Raw genomic sequence first — 26,923 nt, 5'->3', positions numbered from 1 at the left:
AACTGTGATTTGGAAAACCGTTAAAAGGACATGCAATGAAATTCAACCAAGGGGAAGCGAGGAAGTCACTTAACAATGTTAATAAGTGTCATTTTTAATAAGGCTATGATTTATGTTTGTTTGTCTTATGTGTTTGCTTATAATGTTGTGAAAACCAATAATTTTTTTTGGGGGGAAAAACTGGATTTCGGCTTCCACACCCCTCTCCAAGTGAAAGGAGAAAAGTGAAAGCGGGGGAGAGAAAAGGGGAGTCGATGTCCGAAGCAGCAGCAGGGAACCCTTCTCTCCCCCCCCCCCAAGGCGATTCTGAAGTTCTCCAGCCGGGCGCAGGAGCGGATGATCCGCCACAGCGTTGCTGCCGCAGCTGCTGCTCCTCGACGGCTCTCCACCGGGGTTGCGCAGCGTCCACGACAAGCAGCCGTCGGCTTTTCCGCCTCCTGGCAAGGCTTCGTCGGCGCGCTGCCCTCCCTGCCCGTCGGGGCGGAGCCGATCCCGGCTGGGCGTCGCCGTCGGGCGAGCCTATAAAGGGCCCGTCGGGCGGCGCTGCGCTCCGGGCGGCAGTTTGGGCGCGAGCGCGCGGAGATGCGGCGCGCCAGCCGAGACTACGCCAAGTACTTGCGCGGCGCCGAGGAGCCGGAGGGCGCCCCGCCGCTGCCTTCCCTGCCCGCGCCGTCTCCGCCGCCCAGCGCGCAGCCCTCCGCCGCGCCCGCCTCGCGCTCGCTGCTGGCCGCGCTGGCGCTGCTGGGTCTCGGCCAGGTGGTCTGCAGCATCGCCCTCTTCCTCTACTTCCGAGCGCAGGTAAGCGGGGCTCCCCGGCCAGGGATGCGCGCGGGCGCACCGACGGCGCGCGGCTCCCGGTGCGCGGGGCGGGCGCGGCTGGGGGGCTTGAGCGCAGGTCCCAGGGGAAGGCTGACCATCAGGGCTATGGCTTCTTCTTGTTGTTGTTTAGTCGTGTCCGCCTCTTCGTGACCCCCTGGACCAGAGCACGCCAGGCACTCCTGTCATAGCTGTCAATATTTCCCCCTTTTTAAGGGAAAGTCCCTTATTCCGAATAGGATTCCTCGCAAGAAAAGGGAAAAATCGACAGCTATGACTCCTGTCTTCCACTGCCTCCCGCAGTTTGGTCAAACTCATGTTGGTAGCTTCGAGAACACTGTCCCGCCATCTCGTCCTCTGTCGTCCCCTTCTCCTTGTGCCCTCAATCTTTCCCAACATCAGGGTCTTTTCCAAGGAGTTTTCTCTTCTCATGAGCGGCCAAAGTATTGGAGCCTCAGCTTCAGGATCTGTCCTTCCAGTGAGCACTCAGGGCTGAGTTCCTTCAGAATGGAGAGGTTTGATATTCTTGCAGTCCATGGGACTCTCAAGAGTCTCCTCCAGCACCATAATTCAAAAGCATCAATTCTTCGGCGATCAGCCTTCTTTATGGTCCAGCTCTCACTTCCATACATCACTACTGGGAAAACCATAGCTTGAACTATACGGACCTTTGTTGGCAAGGTGATGTCTCTGCTTTTTAAGATGCTGTCTAGGTTTGCCATCGCCTTTCTCCCAAAAAGCAGGCAAGGTCAATGGCTAGCTTGGGCCAAAAGGGGGTGATGCGCCGTCGGGTGTGTTTATAAACCCTCCGAAAAGCACATGTAGCTTTTTATTTTTAACAAGATGTTTAAATTCACTGCTTGTTGAGTAGCGCCTGTTTAACTGGAACGAGGATGAGGTTGGTTTCAGGCAACGTTACTCCGTGGTTGTGGCTGCCGTTGAACTTGAAGCTTAATATTTCATAGAATTGTAGAATTGGAAAGGACCAGAAGATCGTCTAGTCAATGGGTGGGCAAACTAAGGCCCGGGGGCCGGATCCAGCCCAATCGCCTTCTCAATCCGGCCCGTGGACGGTCCAGGAATCAGCATGTTTTTACATGAGTAGAACGTGCCTTTTATTTAAAATGCATCTCTGGATTATGTGTGGGGCCTGCCTGGTGTTTTTACATGGTAGAATGTGTGCTTTTATTTAAAATGCATCTCTGGGTTATTTGTGGGGCATAGCAATTCTTCCCACCCCCCTCAAAATATAGTCCGGCCCCCCACAAGGTGTGAGGGACAGTGGACCGGTTCCCTGCTGAAAAAGTTTGCTGACCCCTGATCTAGTCCAGTCCCCAGCAATGCAGGAATATGCAGCTGTCCCGTCAGGGGATCAAACTTGCAGCCTTGGCGTTACCAGCATCGCGCTCTAACCAACGGAGCTTAAAAAGCTGCATCCAACCTACAAGCTTTACAGCTTTCCATTAAGTCGGGAAAGGGCAGAGGGAAGAAGGAACTGCTTTGTATCATTCTGCGACTGAGAGCTTTAGGATGCCCCGTGCATGGAACTTCGGCTTTGATTTTTGCTGATCAGCTTGGTAACTCATGATTAGAAACTTGAAGGGCATCATGGCTGCCACACAGTTGGAAGCGAGTTGCTTAGATGTTTTGGAAACTGGAAAGACAGAGAGGTAAATGTCTCATGGAAAAATAATAACCTGGTGATTGCTGGTGAACCTTAGCTCTGAAACCGTGTGGCTGTCAACTCAAGCTCAAGGTAGCAATCCACTTTAATACAATTGTGATTGGTTACTGAGGGGCTGGGATTGTGCCCAGACATGGATCTAGTCACTTTCTTAATGCAGAGAGAAAGCCAGCTGAAACTGATTCTAATTGCATTTACTTTGGGAAAGAGCTGGATTTTTATGACTGGTGTCTGTTTAATTTTTTTTTATTTCTTAATCCTGGGAAAAGAATTGATACTTCTGAATAGATTCAAGAAGACGAGTTCCAGAAATGCCTTCTTTCATCTCCGAAAGAGAGAACCTCATGCCACAGAAATCTAGAAAATAAAGAGGGGTTTGTTGTGGTCAGCACAAATATATCTGCATTGCCGGAGTAGATGAGGCTGCTTGTAGCGTCGGCTTTCTGGTGGTTTATGCTGTGGTGCTGAAAAGATTTTTCTTTCTTTCTTGGAAATTACCCTGTGCATTGGTTGAGTTCGCTTTTTTTGTTGTTTTGGCTTAGCGTTCTGAAATTTCTCAGAGGAAGTTAGAGGCTGATGTTTGCTCTTATCTCCCCAGAGGTAGAAGCAAATTCTGGTTTTGGGTTTCTCTTGTCTTCCTGATGAACAAAACGTTTCTTAGTAGCGCAAGGCAGTAATGCTGCACTGTAGAAACGTTTGTACAGATGTTATAGAATAAATGCAAGGGAGATTTCCCCCTTGGGATATTAAACAGCTTGCCTTACAATAAGACAAAAAGCGTAAATATTGGGATTCCACCCAGGTGGCTCCTTTTAAGCTTCAAATAATCACTCCAATCCAGGATGCGACCATTCTGCTGAAGCTAGGTAGTCTGGGTCTGGTCAGTACCTGGATATTTCAAGGAAAGCACCTTGAGCTTCATGATGGAAGGAGCGCAAGAGGGTACATGGCTCTTCTCCTCCCCATTTCACCCTCACAACAAGCCTGTGAGGTAGCTTAGGCTTAGGGATGGTGCCTGGCCCTAGATTGCCCAGTGAGCTTCATGGCTGAGTGGGGATTCGAACCCTGCTTTCCCAGGTCCTATTCCAACACTTTAACCATTATGCCAGGCTGGCTCTTGTATATCTTGGGTATTCATCTGTTAGCTCATGTAAATCACTTCACTGAAACTTGCGGTCTTCACAGATGCATCAGTATCTTAAATGAAAGGTTTTCCCCCTGCAGTATTGGATTTCTGAGGATGATAATGTTGACTGCCTGTGCAACTGCATAGAACAGACCAGTGAGATGTATGAAGGAAGTAACGTGATGCCCCATGCAACTCAGTGGGGTTTACTTTCGAGTAAGGCTTCCCTTTATCTGCCATGCTTCGGATTAGGCTGCAAGTATTTCTTCATCCGCTACAGCTTCCATTCACAAAACCCCTTTTAAGTCGCCAAGTATGCAATTACACCAATGTCAGCTGTGCCACATACCGTATTTTTCGCTCTGTAAGACGCACCAGACCACAAGGCTCACCTAGTTTTTGGAGGAGGAAAACAAGAAAAGAAATATTCTGAATCTCAGAAGCCAGAACAGCAAGAGGGATCGCTGCGCAGTGAAAGCAGCAATCCCTCTTGCTCTTCTGGCTTCTGGGATAGCTGCGCAGCCTGCATTCGCTCCATAAGAGGTACACACATTTCCCCTTACTTTTTAGGAGGGAAAAAGTGAGTCTTATAGAGCAAAAATTACTGTACATTGCATCTAGATTAACTGGCGGCCACAAACCCAGGGAGTCAACATCTGGGTCCTGGAAAGGCAGTTCAGTTGGGTAAGACAGCCTTGTGAATGTGGAATTGTCAAGTAGATAATATTTTCTCATTGACAAAAAGCATTTGATAACTTAAAGTTGGAGTCTTTTCCTTTGGGCTTTCATTTAGTGCCTCAGAACCCATGCAAACTAAACGCCTGTTGTCACTGCGTTCCTGTAGCCCATGTGGTGCCGGCCAGTCGTTTTGGATGATGGCATTTCTAACTCCAGGCTGGCTGAAGCTGATGGCAGCTTTTGTCCAAAATATCTGCAGGGCATCATGTGGCCTCCCTCTTCTGCAGCCCATTGGTTTTAATCCACAACTCTGCACATCGGGACGCGGGTGGCGCTGTGGGTTAAACCACAGAGCCTAGGGCTTGCCGATCAGAAGGTCAGTGATTGGAATCCCCGCAACCGGGTGAGCTCCCGTTGCTTGGTCCCTGCTCCTGCTAACCTAGCAGTTCGAAAGCACGTCAAAGTGCAAGTAGATAAATAGGTACCACTCTGGCGGGAAGGTAAATGGCGTTTCCGTGCGCTGCTCTGGTTCTCCAGAAGTGGTTTAGTCATGCTGCCCACATGACCCGGAAGCTGTATGCTGGCTCTTTCAGCCAATAAAGCAAGATGAGCACCGCAACCCCAGAGTCGGTCACGACTGGACCTAATGGTCAGGGGTCCCTTTACCTGCACATCAACATTCTCCAGCTTTGTGCCCACAGACATTTGGGCCGCAACTTCCATCCTTGCTGATCCTTGGCCACACTCACTGGGGTGAAGGGAGCTGCAGTCTAATAAATATCCGGAGTGTTTGCAGAGCTCGGGGCAAATCACTCGCTGTTGCTTTTGTTCCCCCCTCCTCCCTCCTCCTCTTCTTGGGGATGGTGGCAGCACCCTCACCTTCCTTCCAGACTTCTTTGGGCTGTTGCAACAGTGAAGCCCCACAGTTTCCCATTTTTTTCTTTTGCAGGAGCACTGCCTCCAGGGTTCTCCCTTTCCTCCTCCTTCCTTACCTTGCTTTATGAAGAAAGGGGGTGGAAATCCTGTCTGGGTGGCCAGGAAGTGTCCTGGCTGTCCTGGCAGTGCCCCCCCCCCACATGCAAGGCTTGGGATGCTTGTCCTGATTTTCTAAGTGCCCTCGTGACAGCCCTGGGTACCAGTGGCATAGCGTGGGGGGCGGCCGCACCGGGCGCAACATCTGGGGGTTAGGGTTAGGGGGCGCAGATCCACGGGTTAGGGGGCACAAATTATTTGCCTTGCCCCGGGTGCTGACAACCCACGCTACGCCACTGCTGGGTACCAGTGTTTGGGTAAGGATGAGGTTCCGAGGTTCATATCTGATTAAATTAAAAAAAAATCTATTTCTGAGGTGTGACTCTCTTTCCACCGGGACAATAAAATTGCACATTTGGGTTTGACTCTGGTTCAGTTCACCGGTACTTTTTAAAAACTCTGACCTTAAGCGCTAACCTTAAAAAATGGTTTGTTTACTGGTGCATTGGAACAATTTCAGATGGGTTGATACAGGCCTGAACGAGCTACGTAAAGATGAGCCACCAGATGTGAGTCGTGGCCTGGGCCTTGTTTGCAGTGCCTTGTCTGTCTGGGCAGTTCCTGGCAGCTAGCCAAAGCAGACCGCTAGTCGAGGGCCTGATGGGCTCAGCAGGTCAAAAGTTGTGCAAACTTGGCTTAATCACAGAGGTCTTGCCATTGGAATGCAAAGTTCATACAGTGAACAGTATTGTAACTTGGAGAAATGCTATCTGCGTTCCGTAATTTTATAGCTCTATCTGTCATCTTTGTCCACTAGAACACAGAATGAATTTCTTTCTACATGATAGAAAAAGAGGTTGAGCTCAAATCACGTTTTTATTCGTTTTGGCTCTCCCAGCATCAAATAACAGCCAGTGTAGTCCAACAAGCAGGGAACAAACCATTTATGCTAGTCTGTAGCACAGCCACATACAGAACACCTTGTGCTGTTAGGGTCGCCCCATCTAATAAAAATAGGGAACCGAGAAAGGAAGAGAGTGGCTGGTGGGAGAGACCTTTGTTCTGCAGATAAGCAAGAGTCTGAGTCTTTTAAGTTGCCTCCCTAAGCATAATTTAACTTCTGGAAGCCAAAGATGACTAACCAGCTTAGATGGCTTTACAGGAGAATTAGAATCACCTGTGGTAGATTCATGCTCCATTAATGTCAACCGTATTTGAATGAAATATCCATGTTAAATGTATAAACAACAAGAGAAAGAAAGAAAAAGAAATTACTCATGTTAAGAGGCAAATGATGATAATGATTTTATTTTATTACTCACTTTTCATCCTAAGGTCCTGGTGTGGTTTGCAACTGTTTAAAATACAACATCAAAAACAGCTAAAAAATGTCATAGCAGTAATATACACTTTGGATGTTCCTACTTGGAAGAAGTTGAATATGGAACATTTAACTGCCAATACTGATCGCTTTTACCAGACCTCCAGGGGAATGTCAGCACTGGGTTTAACTGGGGCAGAGTCCACAGGTGGCTGTTGGAAATAGTGTGCTAGAATGGAAAGACCCTGGCCTGAACTGGCAAGGCAGTTCTTAGGCTTTTATTTTCACTTTGTCTGAGATGAGGCACACTGATAAAATATAATAATAATAATAATAATAATAATAATAATAATAATAATAATTATTATTATTATTATTATTATTATTATTATTATTATTATTTATTATTATTATTTGTACCCCGCCCATCTGGCTGGGTTTCCCCAGCCACTCTGGGCGGCTTCCACAGAAACCAAAAAACACTAAAATATCATACATTAAAAACTTCCCTGAATAGGGCCGCCTTAAGATGTCTTCTGAATGTCAGGTAGTTGTCCATCACCTTGACATCCGATGGGAGGGCATTCCACAGGGCGGGCGCCACCACCGAAAAGGCCCTCTGCCTGGTTCCCTGTAGCTTCGCTTCTCGCAATGAGGGAACCGCCAGAAGGCCCTCGGCGCTGGACCTCAGTGTCCGGGCAGAACGATGGGGGTGGAGACGCTCCTTCAGGTATACTGGGCCGAAGCCGTTTAGGGCTTTAAAGGTCAACACCAGCACTTTGAATTGTGCTCGGAAACGTACTGGGAGCCAATGTAGGTCTTTCAAGACCGGTGCTATGTGGTCTCGGCGGCCGCCCCCAGTCACCAGTCTAGCTGCCGCATTCTGGATTAGCTGTATCTGGATAAAATATCTAGGTCAGGCGTCCCCAAACTCGGCCCTCCAGCTGTTTTGGGACTACAGTTCCCATCATCCCTGACCACTGGTCCTGTTAGCTAGGAATGATGGGAGTTGTAGTCCCAAAAGAGCTGGAAGGCCAAGTTTGGGGACGCCTGATCTAGGTAGAGACCTGAGTCCTGCCTTTACCACATCTCTCTTGGTTCTTGGAAATTTGCATACTAATTCAAATTCATGGTCTGAACTAGCCAGATGTTTCAAATCAGCTGCAGTCAGTTTCTTCATTTGGAGTAAAATTCTTTAGAAATTTCAGATTGGTCCACAGTGTTGTTAGATTTTAGATTTTAATGATCTCTGTCCTCATCTGAGAGAGGCAGTATGTCCAGGAGATGTGAGAACCAATACTCCAAATCCACTGTCCTTGTCCTCCTGCAAGGATGGAAATTTGTCGTGCTCTTAAACATCCTGCTCATTTTTAGGTCCAAGCTGAAGGACTAGTGGCAAGGACTAGGGGCAGAGGGGATGGGACCGACAATAAGATTCCTGTGTCCAAGTGTCATCCAATGTGTCACTTAAGAATGGAAGGAAAGAAGGGAGTTGTTTTGGCACAGAGATGCTACCCATCAGTTTCTGTCCGTATGTCAATGTTTGTGCGGTTTAATGCTTCCTTCCATGTTAAATACAACTTGCTGGAGTGTCTGTGATTCTTGTATGTGATTCTTGTATCTTTGTCCTCAGTGTCTGGTCCTCAAAAGTATACTGCATCTGAATTTATAAAGCATTTTGTTAACAGCTGCCTATCATTGTGACTTGTGCTGCATCATGTATGTTCCAGAAATCTAGAAAGCAACACAAGCTTGAAAACTCAAGGAGTGTGGCAAATGCAAGGCTACATGTGAACAGCACCTCTTGACTTGCAGCCAAGATAATCCCGCTTCTCCATTTGGCAGCACTTAGATCAGGGGTCAGCAACCTTTTTCAGCCGTGGGCTGGTCCACCGTCCCTCAGACCATGGGGGGATGGACGGACCATACTATATATATATTTTTTTGGGGGGAAATGAACCAATTCCTGTGCCCCATAAATAACCCAGAGGTGCCTTTTAAATAAAAGCACACATTCTACTCATGTAAAAACAAGCTGATTCTCGGACTGTCCACGGGCCGGATTGAGAAGGCGATTGGGCCACATCTGGCCCCTAGGCCTTAGGTTGCCTACCCCTGACTTAGATGCTGGCCCCGAAGCCCATTCAGAAAATGTAGCCTTTTTCTGCCACCTCCACCACAGCTGCCTCAAGTTTAGCAACTTTTATCTGTTCCTTGTGTTTTCTTTCATGTTTGATGCATTTTTCTTAATTTCACCAGTTGCCCAGTCTTTTGCAGGTTCTTACTATGGTTCAAATTCCCGTGACGGGGTGAGCTCCCGTTGTTCGGTCCCTGCTCCTGCCAACATAGCAGTTCAAAAGCACGTCAAAGTGCAAGTAGATAAATAGGTACTGCTCTGGCGGGAAGGTAAACGGCATTTCCGTGCGCTGCTTTGGTTCACCAGAAGCAGCTTAGTCATGCTGGCCACATGACCCGGAAGCTGTATGCCGGCTCCCATAGACAATAGAGTGAGATGAGCGCCGCAACCCCAGAGTCGGCCACAACTGGACCTAATGGTCAGGGGTCCCTTTACCTTTACCTTTACTATGGTTCAAGTACAGAATATAAAATGTATTTGCCACCTGTTAGTCACCAAAACTTTCTGACATGCTTTTAACGACATACAATACTACATCTTTGGCTTTTGCTAATTATAATATTGATTAGGATTGTTCACCTTTGGTTCAACAACTCCCCCCTTTTGCTATTTTCCCTGTTTCCCAGTCTGTGGAAAGTTTACACACGCGACCTTAAACTGGTTGATGAAGTTTGGTAGCTAGGAAGCAACTCGTAAATCTTAATAAAATTCTCATAAACATTCCTTGTCTTGCTGAAGTTGTTAGCTAGATTGTGTAGGCACATTTGCGATGGCATCACTCACACGTCCCTCTGTTGCTGTTGCCTCCTGCCTGCCTGCCCATGCTGGGCTTCCATCCAACACGGCTTCATATGGATCTAGTAGATCTGATTTTAAGAGTTTAAGCCACGACCCTCCCCACTTTTTCCAGCTTGTGGTGGCTAGTTTAAAGCCCTTCCCACAGCCAGCTGCAAAGTGTTTTGAGTGTATTGTTGTTGTTGTTTAGTTGTTTAGTCGTGTCCAACTCTTCGTGACCCCATGGACCAGAGCACGCCAGGCACTCCTGTCTTCCACTGCCTCCCGCAGTTTGGTCAAACTCATGCTGGTAGCTTCGAGAACACTGTCCAACCATCTCGTCCTCTGTCGTCCCCTTCTCCTTGTGCCCTCCATCTTTCCTAACATCAGGGTCTTTTCTAGGGAGTCTTCTCTTCTCATGAGGTGGCCAACGTATTGGAGCCTCAGCTTCAGGATCTGTCCTTCCTGTGAGCACTCAGGGCTGATTTCCTTCAGAATGGATCGGTTTGATCTTCTTGCAGTCCATGGGACTCTCAAGAGTCTCCTCCAGCACCATAATTCAAAAGCATCCATTCTTCGGCGATCAGCCTTCTTTATGGTCCAGCTCTCACTTCCATACATCACTACTGGGAAAACCATGGCTTTTACTATACGGACCTTTTTTTGGCAAGGTGATGTCTCTGCTTTTTAAGATGCTGTCTAGGTTTGTCATTGCTTTTCTCCCAAGAAGCAAGCGTCTTTTAATTTCGTGACTGCTGTCACCATCTGCAGTGATCATGGAGCCCAAGAAAGTAAAATCTCTCCCTCCCTCCATTTCTTCCCCTTCTATTTGCCAGGAGGTGATGGGACCAGCGGCCATGATCTTCGTTTTTTTGATGTTGAATGTATAGTGGCATCAAACTTTTGAAGCCTTACATATGTGGGTCCCCCTCCCAGGATTTTTGAAGCCCAGATTTTGCACTGAATTCACTCTGTGTTAGAGCTTAGCTCCCTTCTTCAGGGCCATCTTGTAGCTTGAGGTCTTGGTTTATGAAAATCTTAACCACATGTGAAACCATACACCAGAGTGAAAAGTGCATGTTGTTATCTCAAACAGGAAACAGAATGGCCCTGTGAATCTCAACCAGGAAGCTGTGGTTGCTTACCTGTTTTTGTATTTTGCATGAGTAAGAGTTTTTACTGTGCTAGAGAAAGTGGAACATGGGTGAAACTCTGAGGACAGGTTCACACAGTTGTTTTCATGGACCCAAAACACTCTACATGGTTAACCTTGTCCGGTGATCCCACAGCAGTAGACGAATGCACTGCTTTCCATTGTTTTGTTTTATTTATGAGTTACTTCCTATGAGACATATAGAAAACAATCGCTTATCTAAAAACAGTCAAAATAATTACATAAAGTACACCAGGTCGAAACTCTGTTCAGCAGTGGATCCTTTTGGGAATTACAGGGACAGAACTACACAAACAGTATAGAAATTTATTCATGTATGCGACTACAGTGGCAAGAAGACGTCCCAGCAAAAGAAGAATGGATACCAGTATTTAATGAATATGCAGAAATGTAAAAATAAGAAATTAAGATAACAAACTTTTGATAAAAGAATGGAAATGGTTTATTGAATATTTACAAACAAACTGTAAACAGATAAGAACATTGGCAGGATTATTGTACAGTGGTACCTTGGTTTACAACCATAATCCGTTCTGGAGGTCCGTTTGAAAACCAAAACAGGTTGTAAGCCAAGGCATGCTTTCGCCAATGGGGCCTCCCCCCCCAAATTTATTCGTAATAAAAAAGGGGGGTGTATACAGTTTTAAAAGAGTATACAGTATATTTAAAGTAGATTAATAAATGAGCAAATTAAGTTAATTTGGATATGCAGAAAATATTAAAAATAAATTTAAGGAACTGCAAAAAGAGGGGGAAGGAAGTCAAGTTTTGAAATGTTAAAATGATTGTAAAATTCTTGAAATGTATAAAATTGAGAAACATAAGTAAAACAACAACAGCTCTTCTTCAACAGAGGGGCAGCTGCTGGGAATTCAAGCCTTTAATCTTTTTAGTTACACCAGCTTTTGCCAGCGTAACTTTTACTGAGTTGCCAGGTCATGTGGCCAAGCAGAAGGGACTTAGGATCAATCCTAACTTGCCCCTCTCTGGTCCCACCACACACGTCCAGAACCACGGGTGCATTCTAGAGCTGCCCCATCAGCATGCAAGGTCAGCTTTTCAGCCACCAAGAAGAAGTCTTCTCGCCAGTGCTATTTTTCCTAGAAAAAGAGAGGTGTCGGAACTCACCATGAATGCCTCACTCGTTCTCTTATCATGGCAATGGCGCCCACCTGAGAGGTGCCGCAACTGAGTTCTGACTGCAAAAAAGCCCTGTCTATAAATATTAGTGGATGGATAGATAGATACATAGAGTGGGTGGCCGTGGGTGACCTTCTGCCATGGATGCTTTAGTTGGAATTCCTGCATTGCAGAGGGTTGACTAGATGACTCATGGAGTCCCCCTGCAGTTACATCATAGCAGAAGGTGCTTCGGAAGTCAGGGGCGACCCATTGTGAACAACGGAACATTAAGGAAAACACTACTTGAGTCTGTTGTAAACAAAAATCTGCCCCTTTCCCCCTTATGGGGTATCCAAGAGCCCATATAGAGTCCTTACGTAGGTTCCCTATTGGTAGGAGAAAATAACATAGGTCAACCAGAGAATATTGAGAAGCAAAGCTGCTAGTAAGCCCGATCTTTATTGATCTGTTGCAACAGGGTCCCCACTCACCACACGCAGGAGGGAGGAGGAACTCAGAACAATGATGCGCAAGGCCTTATATAGACATTTTAAATTCCCTGCCCTGGAGCTCAAGACCACCCCTCCATACATCATACATACATCACGGAAGGGGTGTAACCTAAGACACCCCCCCCCCCAGATACATTATACCAACATCACAGAAAAGGCGGTCTACAGCAGAAATCTGAGTGACTTGTTTATCTCGTCTGACAGGTTACCTGTTTAGTGGTGACTTGATTGGATTGCCTGGGGAGCCTGGCCAGTCTTTTGTAATGACTACAGTATTTTTCGCTCCATACGACGCACCAGACCACAAGACGCACCTAGTTTTTGGAGGAGGAAAACAAGAAAAAAAAAATTCTGAGTCTCAGAATCCAGAACAGCAAGAGGGATCGCTGCGCAGTGAAAGCAGCAATCCCTCTTGCTGTTCTGGCTTCTGGGATAGCTGCGCAGCCTGCATTCGCTCCATAAGACGCACACACATTTCCCCTTACTTTTTAGGAGGGAAAAAAATGAGTCTTATAGAGCAAAAAATACGGTAGTTCCTGAGCCAGGCTCTCACTCTATTCATATCTTAAATGTGCCCTTAAGACAGGATTTGTGAAGGAAAAAGACAATGGGGAGGTTTCCCACTTTGACCTTGCAGAGAAATAGAGGTCAGTTTGTTCAGGACTTTTTTTCTGTGGGGTTTTCAGACATGTGGTTTATATATTTATGTACGTGTTTGCTTGGTACATTTATGAACATCTATTACATATCTAAGACCTTAAAATTCTTATCACAAGTCCCTCCAAATGAAGGCGTTGGAGCCCTCCAAATCATTTGGGCATGTTATTTGCACAGCAGATATTGGCTCTGCCTGAAAGTCAAGACATATAGATCTGCGGTGTTATAGATGGGATCTTGGTGGGTGAAGAAAATGTTTCTGTGAACAGCCCCTGAGACACGCAGAATTGTAGACGGCATCCAGCTTGCATCTCCCTGGGATCTCTGCCCCTGGGCTTTCCTTTTTCCAGACCTCTTCTCCTACTTTGCCTCTCAGCCTTCAATTCCCTCACCACCCCAAACGCTGCTTTTCCTTTTTTCTGGCAGCTGCCAGTAGCCCTTTCTGATGTGAGGTTTTCCCAGCAAAATTGATGTTCAAAACCCCGCGCATCCTGCATTTATAACTGATTTTCTAGCTTAAGTCTGATTTACATACCCAATGAAAAAGAAACATGTGCGCTGTGCTTCACACATATCCTTGTGTATACGGTGGTACCTCGGGTTACATACGCTTCAGGTTACATACGCTTCAGGTTACAGACTCCGCTAACCCAGAAATAATACCTCAGGTTAAGAACTTTGCTTCAGGATGAGAACAGAAATTGTGCTCCGGCGGCGCGGCGGTAGCAGGAGGCCCCATTAGCTAAAGTGGTGCTTCAGGTTAAGAACAGTTTCAGGTTAAGAATGGACCTCCAGAATGAATCAAGTACTTAACCTGAGGTACCACTGTATTCTCTTTCCTGAAAGGGCTCTCTAGATTTGGTTATCTCTTCGAAGTGTGGCTGCCATCAAGTTAACGGCCAGGACTCCCTTCCTGTGTGGGTCTGATCACGATAAAGTTTCCGTTTTTAGTTTGCATGCTCAATACCTTCTGACAAACCTTCCCACCATGACTTTAGCTGCTCCTTTTAAGAACATAGCAATGGCCTTGCTGGACCAGGGCAATTATGTTTTTTGACATTTGATATCTCTGGGATGGCCTCCGTTCTGCTTTTGGGTGCATGAACAATCTGTGAAATAAAAGCAGTGAGATGTCTTTGAATATTTTCTTTCAGATGGACCCTAACAGAATTTCGGAAGAAGATACGCATTGTCTGAGAACCTTTCTGCGACTCCAGGGGAATATAGACCTGCAGGAAACAACCTTGGCAAACCAAGAAACAAGGCTGCTGTCTGAATCGTGCAGAAGGATGAAGCAGGCATTTCAAGGAGCGATGCAGAAGGTCAGTGCAGCCCATCTAGCCCAAAGCTTACAGCTAGCCTGCACATTAACCCCAGTGCAAAGTGAGTTCCTGTCACCCACAGATCCAAAACGGTCAGTCAGTAGCTGGCTTGCCCTGTTTAGCCGAGAAGCCAATTTCTTCTTGGTGTGACTCCCAATAATAATAATATATAATAATAATAATTTATTCCCTGCCCATCTGGCTGAGTTTCCCAGCCACTCTGGGCGGCTCCCAATCAAGTATTAAAAACAATACAGTGTTAAATATTAAAAACTTCCCTGAACAGGGCTGCCTTCAGATGTCTTTTAAAAATAGGATAGCTACTTATTTCCTTCACATCTGAAGGGAGGGTGTTCCACAGGGTGGCCAGCATGACTAAGCCGCTTCTGGTGAACCAGAGCAGCACACGGAAACGCCTTTTACCTTGCCGCCGGAGTGGTACCTATTTATCTACTTGCACTTTGGCATGCTTTCGAACTGCTAGGTTGGCAGGAGCAGGGACCAAACAACGGGAGCTCATCCCGTCACGGGGATTCGAACTGCCGACCTTCTGATTGGCAAGTCCTAGGCTCTGTGGTTTAACCCACAGCGCCACCCGTGATCCATAAACTGAAAGGAAAAAATATAAGCCTAGTTTGGATGACCATTCCATAAATCATAAAGGTTGATGAAACTGGGAAGGAGGCCAAGAACTCCGCATTCGCCTTCCCTTCCTCTCCTTGTGTGTTTGCTTTGGCACAAAGATCTTGCCCAGGGTACAGAACAAGCATCAGATGCAAGGAGATTTTGACATGGGCCTTGTGTTCAAAGAAGAGAAGTCAGAGGACGTACAGCCCCATTTGAATACTGTGTGTCTCAGTGATCACTGGCTCTCAATTTTCCTTTTGCCTGGCTTGAAGACTTAGCAAGTCCTCGAAAACTGAGCACAATACGCTTGCTTCACATGGAAGTGTCTGGCAGAAAGTGCCAGGCAAATTGTCTAAGGGTTGGGTAGAAGCAAATACTAGAGGGTCTTTAGAGTGTTTGATCTCTTACACATCACTGCGTATTTAGCTCTATTTAAATGTAATTACAATCTAATCTAGAGCCGTTTAAAAGCTGACAGAGTGCTGGCACTTGATATGTTCCGTCTTTTGTAATTGCCCCTTGCGTAGGAAGTAGAAAACTCTTGGTTCGTTTCCTCTTTATTGCCTTTGAGGGATTCTAATGTCCCAACAGTTCTGTTAATAAAAATTACTGCAATAGGTTTTAATTGCCCTAGTTCAAAGTTTAAAGAAAAGCTTTGTCTGAGTTGTACAGAAGAAAGTGGGCTTAATAGAGCCCTGTATAATGTTGTACAGTGGTACCTCGGGTTACAGACGCTTCAGGTTACAGACGCTTCAGGTTACAGACTCCGCTAACCCAGAAATAGTACCTCAGGTTAAGAGCTTTGCTTCAGGATGAGAACAGAAATTGCACGGTGGCAGTGGGAGGCCCCATTAGTTAAAGTGGTACCTTAGGTTAAGAACAGTTTCAGGTTAAGAACGGACCTCCAGAAGGAATTAACCCAAGGTTAAATTATAAAATTTTGCATGGGTAGGGTAGGCCCTGGTTTTCACATTTTAAAAGGTGCACATAATATACACAACTGAAATAATGTGCTGAAGTTGTCTAACTGTTTTCTCACAGTGGCATTTGGAGAAGGAATCAATTTAGCCTCAGTGTCCTAGTGAAATGCTGTCTCCGTGCTTCCACATTTTGAAATACAGGTTTTTCAGTTTTCTGAATACAGGTGATTCACAACTTAGGTGCATTTTGCTTGAGCACATTCAGCTTTACATACTTGACCCCCCCCCCCCCAAAGCAAAAATTTAAAGAGGGAGGCAGAAAGGGCACGGGTGCGTGGGGAGAAGAAGATTTTGACAGTCCCACCTGCCATTGAACCCAATGTGCTTCGACAATACAGTGGTACCTTGGTTTACGAACTTAATCCGTTCCGGAAGTCCGTTCTTAAACCAAAGCGTTCTTAAACCAAGGCATGCTTTCCCATAGCAGCGGGGGACTCAATTTACAAATGGAACATACTCAACGTGTTCTGCTTCCAAGGCAAAGTTCACAAACCAAAACACCTACTTTGGGTTTGCAGTGTTCTTAATCCAAGTTGTTCATAAACTAAGCTGTTCTTAAACCAAGGTACCACTGTACATGATTTTCTCTTTTCCCTGGAACGTAACCCCCATTTTAGTTGAATATATCTCATGCCTTTTCCTTTCCCCCCAAAATTCAAATAATTATGTGTACCTTCAAAGGTAGGAAAACAGGTCAACAACAGTTGCAATCTTAGGCTATGGTTTTTTTTCTGTACAACAACATTTTTTTTAAAAAAAAACATCCTATGTGGCAGGATATTGGTATAGATCTGTAGGTGCCAGGGGCCTTGCCCCCCCAAAAAAAGTTTCCAAGAAGGGAGCTGCCCCCCCATATCCCATGGTGATGTAAATGCCACACAAGCAAGTGCGGCATGCACAGATGATGTCAGCACATTGCTCCTGTAGAATCAACAAGTGTAAAAGCGAATTTACTCAGGTAACTTCCTTTTGAGACCGCCTGGAAATAAGCCATTTAGGTGCTACAGGGGGATGAAAGGGCAAAGCTCATTTGCAGATTTGTGGGCTTCCTCCCTCTCTCAAGGGCTAAGTGTGAATAGGTGTGGAAAGCTAATCCCCTTTGGGGTAATGAGCTTTAGTACATCAAAAGAGGGACCCTCCCTGGACCAGAATTTAGGTCAGGGGACAGGAAATCAGCTGGAGTTAAGAGTAAACGAAGCAGACAGGAGACATTATGCTGGGTTGTGCTCTGCAGTGCAAGTTAGGCAGCAGGAGAAAGATGGCGTTAGGCTTATTGTTGCTATGTAATCAGCTGGTTTTTGGGGGATGCTGCTGCGAGCCTCAGTGTTCTGCCTAATTCCTGAAGGAAACACTAACCCTGGATAGCGTACCTGCAGCCCCTGGAATCTTGGAGGAGATTGGGGTGGCGTGTAACACTGGTGTCAGAAGTGGGATCTGTGTTTCCGAGCAGAAAAGGCCTGTGAGCATTTGTGAAGTCAAAATGGAGGGAGGAATTGAGGCACTCCTTGAAGAGTTCAGGTTGATGGAGCAGCATTGTGAGCAATTAGCAGTGGTGGCACAGAGGAAGCTGTGGCAGGGCTGGCGGTGGCGCAGTGGAACTGGCAGCAGTGGGGACTTGCTTCACCTCGCCTCATGGAAGCCTTGCTAAGGGGGAAGCTTAGTAAATAAAAAATGTCCTGGCCTCTTCCTGGTCAACTGCGACAGAGCATTGTCCAAAGTCTTGGCTGCCTCTGAACTGGACCCTCCCGGCTTGTTCGGATAGTGACTAAACTCGGAACGCCGTCTCCAGCCTTTTCGATTCTCTGCTGAAATCTGCGGCTCCAGCTTCCATTTAGACGCGTGCAATGTTAGGGTGCCACTTTTCTCACTTGGATCTTGGCCATTGTCCCTGAATTCCCCAGCTCCATTCAAACCAAGTAGCAAAATTACCGTATTTTTTGCACCATAACACTCACTTTTTTCCTCCTAGAAAGTAAGGGGAAATGTCTGTGCGTGTTATGGAGCGAATGCCTACGGGTGGCATGCCTACGGATTTTCCTCCTCTAAAAACTACGTGCGTGTTATGGTTGGGTGCGTGTTATAGAGCGAAAAATACGGTACATTTTTTGTTCTTGTGGTCTGTTTGTTGATTTCCTGCTTGAGGCCTTTGCCACTCCAGAGCGGCAGAACCCACTCTTTAAAAAGCGGGAGGGCAGGACGGGCAAACAGAAAACTGCGAGACAGTTTGTGGAGTGACACTTTTCTCTGTCCCCGTCCCCTTGGCTGGGCTCCAGACCTCGTCACCTTTGGGAAGACTCAGGTCTGGACTCGTCTTGCGCATGGCAACAAAGCACTCCATCGGCTGGACCTCCAGGGTGGCCTTTCATGAGGAAACGTTGGCGTCTGAGAGAGTGCTTGAGGAGAGTCTGGCCTCGCAGTCCTGGGGCGGAAGGGGAGAAGTTGAGGCAGGGAGCTGAGAGTCAGGGAAGCCCTATGGTTCAAATGCTGCCTCTGCCATGAACTCTGGAGGTGACCGTAAGCAAACCACGTTCTCTTCAGCCCACCCTTCTCTGCAACAAGGGGGTAAACATAGTATCTCACAGAGGCTGTTTTCGTTTTGTTTAGCATTACACAATGTTGTGTAGCATTTGGAAGACTGCAAAGCCATCTTCTTCTAAAATGAATTTTATTAGTATTTCCCACACAACAACAACACGAAAGATATAAAAAAATAATAATACACAACACACAAAAATCAACATTCAAAAACTAAAACAAACAACAAAAACAAATCCATATCTTACAAGTTAATATTATAAACACTAAAACAACAACAAGAAGACATTGACTTCCACCAATCCCACAGCACCTCCTTTATCTCTCATTGTGTCTTTATCATCTCTATCCTAACATCTAGCTATAAATCCTTCTTTCATATCCTTTCACTTCACAAGGTTATTCCAGACTCAGCCAGATTTCTGCCCTCAAACATTGACTTTTGAGGTATTCATTTAGGCACTCTGCAAAGCCATCTTCAATGTCGCTGCTGTTTTTGAGTTGGCAAAGGGCTTTTCGTAGGGTTAGAATTAAAAACTGTTTGGCATCAGGACAAATGTGACTTGTGTGAATATTCTTCAGTGTGCCCATTGCTAGGGCCCACCTAAACTGCAACCTGCAACAGGGACCCCTTGAAATGTTGTAACTATACGTGGAGTGCGTGGCTTCTCATAATTGTAGAATACAGGTGGTGCCCCGCAAGACGAATGCCTCGCAAGACGGAAAACTCGCTAGACGAAAGAGTTTTCCGTTTTGGAGGTGCTTCGCAAAACGAATTTCCTATGGGCTTGCTTCACAAGACGACATTGTCTTGTGAGTTCCTGCTGGTTTTTCTCCCCTTTCCCCCCTTTTTCTAAGCCGCTAAGCTGCTGATCAGCTGATCCGATCAGCAGATAAGCCGCTAATAGCGCTAATCCGTCAATGGGCTTGCTTCGCAAGATGAAAAAACCGCTAGACGAAGAGAATCACAGAACGGATTCTTTTCATCTTGCGAGGCACCACTGTAGAGGGGACTTTGATAGATGCAACTTGTGCAGGAGTGACAGAATCTGGCCTTCTGGAATTCACTCTTTGACCCAGTTGTGGATGATGTGACCAGGGGGGTGGGGGCAGACTTCTGTGTTGGATGAAGCCTGTAGGGCTGCCCCATCTGGCCCACATTCTTCATTCCTCATCTGCCCCCTGTCCCCGTTCAACCTGGCAAATATTGCAAGCCAGTCAGGTATTGGGATATTTTGCTTTCAGTGGACGGCCCCCTTTCCCATGTTGTGCTATTTGTTGTTATAAAGATTCACTGGACCAATTTCTGTGGCTTCAGCATTCTGAACCAGTTTGCTTTCTCTGCAGTTTACTTCCTGAGCTGCAGAGATAGAAACCAGTGAATTTCCTGGAAGATAATGATTGTGATCTTTTCTCTTTCTCGGTGCCTGTCACACAGTCACTTCTAGGCAGCCTATCTGGGTTATGCTCAGATTGTGCTACTGACACTTTCCTTGAAATTAAAACAATGTCCAAACACTTCTTAAAATATTCAAAAGCTTTTCCTTTCAGAACCTATAGCTAAAGAAGAATATGTGCAAAGTACTTATTCACAAAGCAGGGGCTTAGTTTTACTTAGTTGAAGATGACAGCTTCTTTCTTAAACATTCAAACAAACTCTCTCTCTCTCTCTCTCTCTCTCTCTCTCTCTCTCTCTCTCTCTCTCTTTCTTTCTGTATTTCTGTATTTCTACTCACCCTCTGTCCATGACCCAACCAGGCCATGCAGTTCCTTCTGAGAGGTTTCCACTTTCTCCTTTCAACAGATTTCTCCTCCTTGCTTCTTTCTATCACATGCATTCACACAGAAATATGAGCACTTCTCTCTATTGTGTTGGGGGGGGGGAGAGAGTTATTGAACACTGTCTCTTCTTCAGTGTTCATGGGAATGTAGCCCTTTAGATACAGTCATACCTCAGGTTAAAGTAGCTTCAGGTTGAGCGTTTTCTGGTTGCGCTCCGCGGCGACCCGGAAGTAACGGAATGCGTTACTTCTGGGTTTTGCCATCCGCAGATGCTCAAAATGATGTCATGTGCATGCGCAGAAGCTGCGAATCGCGACCCGCGCATGTGGAGATGCGGGTTGCGTTCGCTTCAGGATGCCAACGGGGCTCTGGAACGGATCCCGTTCGCATCCAGAGATACCACTGTATTTGAAGATGGCTATCATAGCCTTCTGTTCTCCAGGCTAAACATATCCAGCTCCTTCAGCGGATGCTCATAAGGCCTAGTTTCCAGACCCTTGTTCGTTTTGGGATGTTCCAGCTTGTCAACACCCTTCTTCAATTGTGGTGCCCAGAACTAGACGCAACATTCCAGGTCTGACCAAGGCAGACTAGAGTGGGACTATTACTTTCCTTGATCAGACGCTATACTTCTGTTGATGCAGCCTAGAATAGCATTAGCTTTTTTGCTGCTGCATCACCCTGTGGACTCATGTTAGGCTTGTGGTCTACGAAGACCTCTAGATCTTTTTCACATGTGCTACTGGCAAGCCAGTGTCCCCAATCTTAAATTGTGCAGCTGGTTCTTCCTGTGTAGAACCTTTTATTTTTCCCTATTGAAATTCGTTAACTTTTTCTGCTGCTGCAGTGTGTTAATGTTTGGATCGTCCTACTCGCGTGTAGGACCCTGGCAGAGACACATTCAAAAGCTTTCTCCAGCTCAAACATCACAGTGACTGATACCAAAGGGCATCACCACACTCAGGATCCTGCAGAGTATTTGCAGTTTGTGAACAGACTCAATAGCTCAGCATTTTGGCTAATCTACTTTTATTTACATATAATATAGTCAGAGCATTCTGACTTAGCTCCTTCCTCTTTCTCATCAGACAGCAAAGAGAAAAAACAAAGGACAATAGTCCCACATCACGGAACACAGTAACATAAACATCCTGTCTCTGTCACTTCCCACACTGTGGAATGAAAACATACACCGTCATGTGATAGACAACAATCCCATGACTGCAAACATGGAGCAAGAATCCTAACAGTTAAGCCATGCAAATCCAGCTTCATGCCTTTAACAAAAACCAAGGTATGAGTCAACATCCCCACAGCAAACATAATTATATGTCCACGTATGAACTGTAAGAGGCAACATGATTGCTTGGCCGAGAGGTGGGTTCAAATGGTCTCCTCCACCCCCATCGCTCAGTCCAGACACTGCGGTCCAGCTCCAAGGGCCTTCTGGCAGTTCCCTCACTGCGAGAAGTGAGGTTACTGGGAACCAGGCAGAGGGCCTTCTTGGTAGTGGCACCAGCCCTGTGGAACACCCTTCCATCAGATGTTGAGGAAATAAACAACTATCGGACTTTTAGAAGACATCTGAAGGCAGCCCAGTTTAGGGATGTTTTTAATGTTTGATGTTTTATTGTGTTTTTAATATTCTGTTGGGAGCCTTCCAGAGTGGCTGGGGAAATGTATGAAGAATTTGATTTGTGGGTGCCATTTTTGCTAAACTCTAGTTCATTTTAACAATGGTTAATTAAAGCAAGCCAGCTTAATAAATGATGGTTTGAATTAGCCCCAAATCTGTCCAATGTCTGTTCCAACTGCAGGCTGCAGTTCATCTAAAATGCTAAGTAGAAAGTTCCAAACTCCTCCTTGCAGCCATGGCAAAGAAGGAGAGGGAACCTTATGAACCTACAGATTTGCTGCAGCTCTTTTTTCAAACACTAAACACGATGGTTTAAACTTACAGCATTACATACAAATTAGCCCATAGTGGGCAAAGCAGTTTGCGATCTTGCTGCCACTTTAACTAGATGGTATGGTTTGCAAACTGTCACAAACTTCAGCATTTCTTAGTTTTTCAGGATTTGTGAGCATGCGACAAATTTAGCTGTAGCTGCACTATGCAAAATTAAGTTTTGTTTCTTCCATTTTTAGGAAGTCCAGCGTATTATTATTGGCAAGGATCAGTCAAGATCAGATAAATGTAAGTATGATAGTGGCTTCATTACTTGATATTATTTAAATCTTATGAGATTTTTCTGTGGTGATTTTAACAAGATCTCTTGCTTTTAGCTACAATGGGAGCGTCATGGCTAGATTTGCCCAAGAAAAACAAGCCTGACAAAGCACCCCTTGCCCATCTCATAATTGATGGCAATAAAATTCCAGCTGGTAAGCTCCTTTTTCATCTTGTTTCTATGAGTATTATGCTGTCTGAATTGGGCCAGTTTACATTATTGTGCAAAACCATGGTTAAGAACACTCAACTATGGTGTGGTGTGATGTCTGAATTGATAAACCATTGTTTGAAGTTGGCTGGCAAAGTAGAATCTGCTTATGATTTGAAGTTGGCTTGAAAACCTTGGTTTGCATTAACTGTAGCTTCATGGGAAATCCAAATTGACAAACCATTTTAATGGCAATTGTCTCCTTTCATTGCCTAGTATGGTGAACTGAGCAGATGGAAAATGAAACGAGACAAGCGGCTCTAACCTGTTGTTTTATCTGTAAATTTGAGAGGCCAAGCCGCAGGTTGAATTGAACTAGGGTTTATGCAAATAATTGGTTCTCTGCAGCTGAAGTTGAGCCAACATATAAACAAGTATGAAAATAGATACTTTAAACTTCTAAATTAAGCTTTCATTAAGTCCAAACTCTTGTGGAGTTTTTGTAAGATGGCAAACTTCTGTGGGGCCTCCTGATTTCAGATCTCCCTCACCCCCAGTAAGGCATGTAATTATTCAACTTTGCATAAAGTTGGAAAAATCTTGCAGTGGAAATTCTGGAAAGCAAGGAAGGATTGGTCAGCAGTGGTCATGACCACAATTCATGAAATATTCCAAGCTAGTATGATAGTTGATCCACAAGCATGTCTCCTAAATTATGTCAATAATTTGTAGGGCTGGAATATAAGGGCATACTTCCCGTTATCTGGGTTATCTTGGCTCTTGGTGTGTTTCCAGAATAGAGGATGAAAAAGGAAATGTTTTAAAATGGTCTTTCCCTTTTAATGCAGGCTTCTGTTGAGTAAATTGTATTGTTAGTTATATGGTGGCTTCTGTTGATTAAATTATAAGTTATGTTACACTTCCTTCAACAACTCCAAAATACATATATGTTCAGTTCAGGTAGTATGAACGTTCACTTAAAAGGTAAGGTAAAAAAGGTAAAGGACCCCTGGACAGTTATGTCCAGTCAAAGGCGACTATGAGGTTGCGGCGCTCATCTCACTTCAGGCCGAGGGAGCCGGCGTTTGTCCACAGACAGCTTTCTGGGTCATGTGGCCAGCATAACTAAACCGCTTCTGGCGCATCGGAACACGGTGACAGAAACCAGAGCGTACAGAATCACTGTTTACTTAAAATGAATTGATGATTAATTGGCTAAAATCAGATGACAGTTATGATTCTGTTCTGACCACTTCTGTCTGTCCAATATTCTTCACTGAATGGATAGTCTAATACTGTGGAAAACCTATAATCTGTATAATCTGCTCTCTGTGCAGATTATTCCATGTTCCCTACCCACATCCCATTTTGAAACAGCTGGGGAACATAGTAAACCTTTGGCTGGGGCCGAGAGATGAGCATCTCTGTTCATGACTAGAGCTATCATGGGTGTCGTTAAATGGCCATCTGAATTTGCTTCCCCAGACATAGCTAGAAGAGTCATTGAATCATAGACTTGTGGAGTTGGAATGAGACCATAAAAAAATGAGGAAATTAAGTTAAGAGAGATTTAAGAGTAAAGTCAAGTTGAAGGCTCTGGACATTACACATTAGAAAGCTTCTCTATGCAGGGCTGCCTTAATAACAGTAAAACCTATTCTAGGTATAGACCAACTCATGGCTGAAAAAACAATATATTATGCACCTGTGACATTAAACTTAAAGTAAGATATACATTTTCTTATCTGTTTCCCTCATAGGTACCAAAAAAGTGAACCTTACATCTTGGCATCACGACAAAGGCTGGGCAAACATACGGAATATGACCTTCAGTGATGGGAAATTGGAAGTCAATCATGATGGCTTTTATTATCTGTACACCAATGTATGTTTTAGACACCATGAAGCTTTGGGAAACCTAACTGGACAAATTCTGCAGTTGATGGTATATGTCATGAAAACAGATGCTAAAAGGAGAAACCCTGTAGTTTTGATGAAAGGAGGAAGTACAAAGAATTGGTCAGGAGACTCAGAATTTCATTTTTATTCTGTAAATGTAGGAGGGTTTTTCAAACTGAAATCTGGTGAAATAATAAGTATCCAGGTATCGTACCCGTCATTACTGGATCGCTCTCCGGAAGGAACTTACTTTGGGGCCTTTAAAATAAGGGATATCGATTGAGTTTTGCTACAGGATTTTTCAGAGGGGAAGTAGCCTATTCATTCAACTGGACCAGATTATGGGAGATGTGATGGAACGGCTTTTCGGATCCAATTGTTCAGGAACAATCATTTCTCCCTAGACCAGGGGTAGTCAGTGTGGTGCTCTCCATCTTTTCTCGGACCACAACTCCCATAACTGCTGGCCATTGGAGAGGCTGACTAGGGGTTGATGGGAGTTGTACCCCGAGAACATCCGTTGAGCACCACATTGGCTATCCTTGTTGCAGACAGTCTTCTCTATAGCCCAATTGCACTTAGGATAGTTCATTTTCCAATGCTCAATTTGAAATTTATTTGTGAAGATCTGGGTTATGGATTTGGGATATGTGGATATAAATTGGCATCAGTCCATAATAAGCATCTAAACTATTTTTTTAGAGACGTACTTGAAAACCCGAGCACACTTTTCGTGATGCTCAAGAAACAAAAGGTGGAATCCGGACAAAGTTAGTTGCATGCAAGTTCCATTGAAATCAATAATGAAAAGTCCCATTTATTTTGGGGGAACTAAATGCAACTAACTTACAAAACCATCCTGTACATATCTACTGAGAAGTAAATCTCAAGGAGTTCAATGGGGTTTACTCCTAGGTAAGTGTGTAAAGGATTCCAGCTTTCATTTTGATGGAAGATTTAGAAGTGTGGATTTTTAACATTTGGTTTGTTTTGCATGTTTGGTCTGCAAAGCAACCTGTGCACTGATGGCACTTTTAAATAAACATTAGTACTATTTTTCCCCCATAACCAAAGCATTTGAAAAGCCAATTTTATTTTGCCCAGTTTAAAAGTCTCTCTAGACCTGGATTCAGGGGAAATGTTAGAACCTTTAATTAAAAATAGAATTGCCACTTCTCCTTGTTTGTTTTCCAGATGATGAAAATATTTGTTCTTCTGCAGGCAGAATTGCATCTTGTGTGTGTTGTATTTTGTACCTATGTGCCTTAATTGGTTTTCTTTTTGTTCCACTCCCCCCAACCCGCTCTGGCCAAGGGATATGCCGCCAAAGGTTCCAGTGTTGTACATTTTGTAACTTCTGTCACTGAAGTTGTTCCTGACTTGCATGTTGCCACATGCGTTTTCTCCTGCAATGTAAGAGTGCTTTTACTGTTGTGATGGAATACCAGCAATGAAAAAGGGAAAGCTTATTGCATATCTAGGTGACACTGGAAGTGTGGGGTGATTGACTATTCGACAATGCAGTGATAATGAGGACTAACTCACATCCCATTTTTTAAAAGGTTACATCTACCAAGAGTTTTAGTGCCTTTCTAAACATACCATATTTTTCCGTCTATAAGACGCCCCCATGTATAAGACACCCCCTATTTTTGGGGACTCAGATTTAAGAAAATGGGGTGGGGGGAGATGTATCCGTGTATAAGACGTCCCATAATTTTTGAAGGGGAAAACCTAGTCTTATACACAGAAAAATACGGTAGTTGAGTTGGATCCAGACTAAAGTTAGTTGAACTTTGACTCCATTGAAATCAGTGGAAAACGTTAATCCTAACTTCAGTCCCATTGATTCTGGTAGGAATTAAATTCAGCTAATTTAATCTTGATGTAACCTGTAATGTCTAGAGACACATTTAACATACAGGTCCTCCCATCAAAGATCCAGGGTTGTCAATGTGTCACAAGCTGTGTTTGCTGCCTTGAAATGCGTACTGCGGAGCAACTTGGGGTTAGCAAACGAGCTGTTCAATGATGTAACGGCAGACCCAAGAAATGTCCCCACTTGGCGTGTTAAGAGGTGCTAATAAAATATAGTTAGGGGTGGGAAGGTGTTGATTGTTCCTTACAAGAGGTAATCTTTAAAGCAGCGGTTCTCACCCTGTGGGTCCCCAGATGTTGTTGGATCCCATCATCCCTGAGCTCTGGGGTGATGGGAGTTGTAGTTCAACAACATCTGGGGACTCAAGGTTAAGAAATGCTGCTTTGACATGAGTCCATCAAAATTAACTCAGCATGCTTTTTTTTTAAAAAAAAACTTAAATTGCTCAATAGGAGCTAGAGCACAGGTGGGCAACTAGTTTGAATGCTGGGACCATCTCTCCCCGTTTTCTAAGCTTCCAGCCTTCTTTGTATGTCACAACCAAC

The 26,923-nt window shown here is 45.0% G+C and overlaps 1 protein-coding gene across 1 annotated transcript; it reads left to right on the top strand.

Annotated features, from left to right (window-relative positions):
• Window positions 1–582: 582 nt before the first annotated feature.
• TNFSF11 (TNF superfamily member 11) lies at window positions 583–26,676 on the top strand (the record flags this gene model as incomplete). The annotated part of the gene is made up of 5 exons (XM_082234639.1): window positions 583–798; window positions 14,128–14,295; window positions 22,368–22,416; window positions 22,506–22,604; window positions 24,361–26,676. 5 exons carry the CDS (start codon window positions 583–585, stop codon window positions 24,780–24,782), a joined length of 954 nt encoding a protein of 317 aa, XP_082090765.1. The 3' UTR covers window positions 24,783–26,676.
• Window positions 26,677–26,923: the final 247 nt, after the last annotated feature.

Source organism: Podarcis vaucheri, assembly GCF_965113315.1.
Source record: "Podarcis vaucheri genome assembly, chromosome: 8".
Classification (NCBI taxonomy): domain Eukaryota; kingdom Metazoa; phylum Chordata; class Lepidosauria; order Squamata; family Lacertidae; genus Podarcis; species Podarcis vaucheri.
The sequence above is the reverse complement of the archived record's forward strand: the minus strand, read 5'-3'. Positions and strand labels throughout refer to the sequence as shown.